The sequence below is a fragment of the Austrofundulus limnaeus genome, unplaced genomic scaffold (assembly GCF_001266775.1).
Source record: "Austrofundulus limnaeus strain Quisiro unplaced genomic scaffold, Austrofundulus_limnaeus-1.0 Scaffold806, whole genome shotgun sequence".
Lineage (NCBI taxonomy): Eukaryota > Metazoa > Chordata > Actinopteri > Cyprinodontiformes > Rivulidae > Austrofundulus > Austrofundulus limnaeus.
This window is the reverse complement of record NW_013953208.1, coordinates 11,138-12,273: the sequence shown is the minus strand read 5'-3', so window position 1 is coordinate 12,273 and position 1,136 is coordinate 11,138. Positions and strand designations below refer to the sequence as shown.

General features: G+C 43.7%; 1 protein-coding gene across 1 annotated transcript in view; it reads right to left on the bottom strand.

The window, feature by feature from the left end:
* odad3 (outer dynein arm docking complex subunit 3) overlaps positions 1-1,136 on the bottom strand; it is an 11,861-nt gene that overhangs the window by 9,213 nt on the left and 1,512 nt on the right. The window contains exons 2-3 of the mRNA XM_014028777.1: positions 869-985; positions 652-801 (exon numbers count right to left, since the gene is read on the bottom strand). Coding sequence (XP_013884231.1) covers positions 652-801; positions 869-985 — 267 coding nt within the window. The remainder of the gene's footprint in view (positions 1-651; positions 802-868; positions 986-1,136) is intronic.

Sequence of the window (1,136 nt, the reverse complement as noted above, 5' to 3'; positions counted from 1 at the left end):
GTGCACAAGCTTCAGACTTCAGCGTTGGCTGCGATTTTGAAGCTGAAATCGCGTTCGGTGTGAACGCAGCATAACAGCCGTCGAGCTAGAATGTTTGCCTTTCCTCGAGTTTGTCACCATTCTTCTACTCTTCCAGGCAAGAATCACTCGGGTCGAGTCCGGACGAACCAAATGTTCAAAACAGCAAGGACATTTAGTAGAGAACCACAAACAGAACAAGTCGGAGCGGGAGCCACGCGACACACGTCTCACTCCTCCGCCATCTTGCCCCGCCTCTCCAGTACATTCAGATTATTTAATATGAATACATTTCAATCTGATCAAAACATTTTGTGAATGTAAACATAGCTAGTGTTTCCTCGGTTAGATGAATGTTCAGGGTCGTGGGCGTGGTTTAAGCCCCTCCAGAGGACACGCCCCCAACATTCCAGACCACAGCTAACTGATATTTTCATTACTTTTAACACATAATTTATAAGGTTAACAGTATTTTTAATTGTTCAAACTTGGCTGGGTGATTTTTAATACATATTTCTGTGGTGTGACAACCTCAGAACACACATTTATTTTTACTTTACACGTTCTTTAATTCTCAGTTTGATATCATGGGTCACACATTACATCCCTGTAGATTTGATATAAGGCTCATACTTTGGTATCTGTGACCCCGGTGGCGTCCTTGATGCGTCTGAAGAMTTCCTTGTTGGTGGCACTGGTCTTCTCTTCTTCAGCTGAGTTCCTGGTGGTGCTGCGCTGGGTCTCACTGCTCAGCTCATCTGGCTGCATGGCTGTTTGCTCAACCTGCAAGAGGAAAAAATGTGCTTTTACATCTAATTCTGCCAGACTGAGAACATTCTTCAGCTTTTACCTTTCTATCAGATTTTGGAGATTTGGACTCTTCCAACATCTTCTTGTATCTTAATATGGTCTGCTCCCTCTCCTTGCGCTCTCTGGACAGCAGCTCTTCCTGCTGATGTAACTCCACCTGAAGGAGAAAAGACCTGAGATTAAAACAAACAAAACTTCACTTTTGACAGATTTTTAGCAGATGGAAAAAAAATGAACCAAGAGGCATTGGGCCTCATGCAAGAACCGTTGGTACGCACAGATTTGTTCTTAAGTTGTGCGTACGAGTG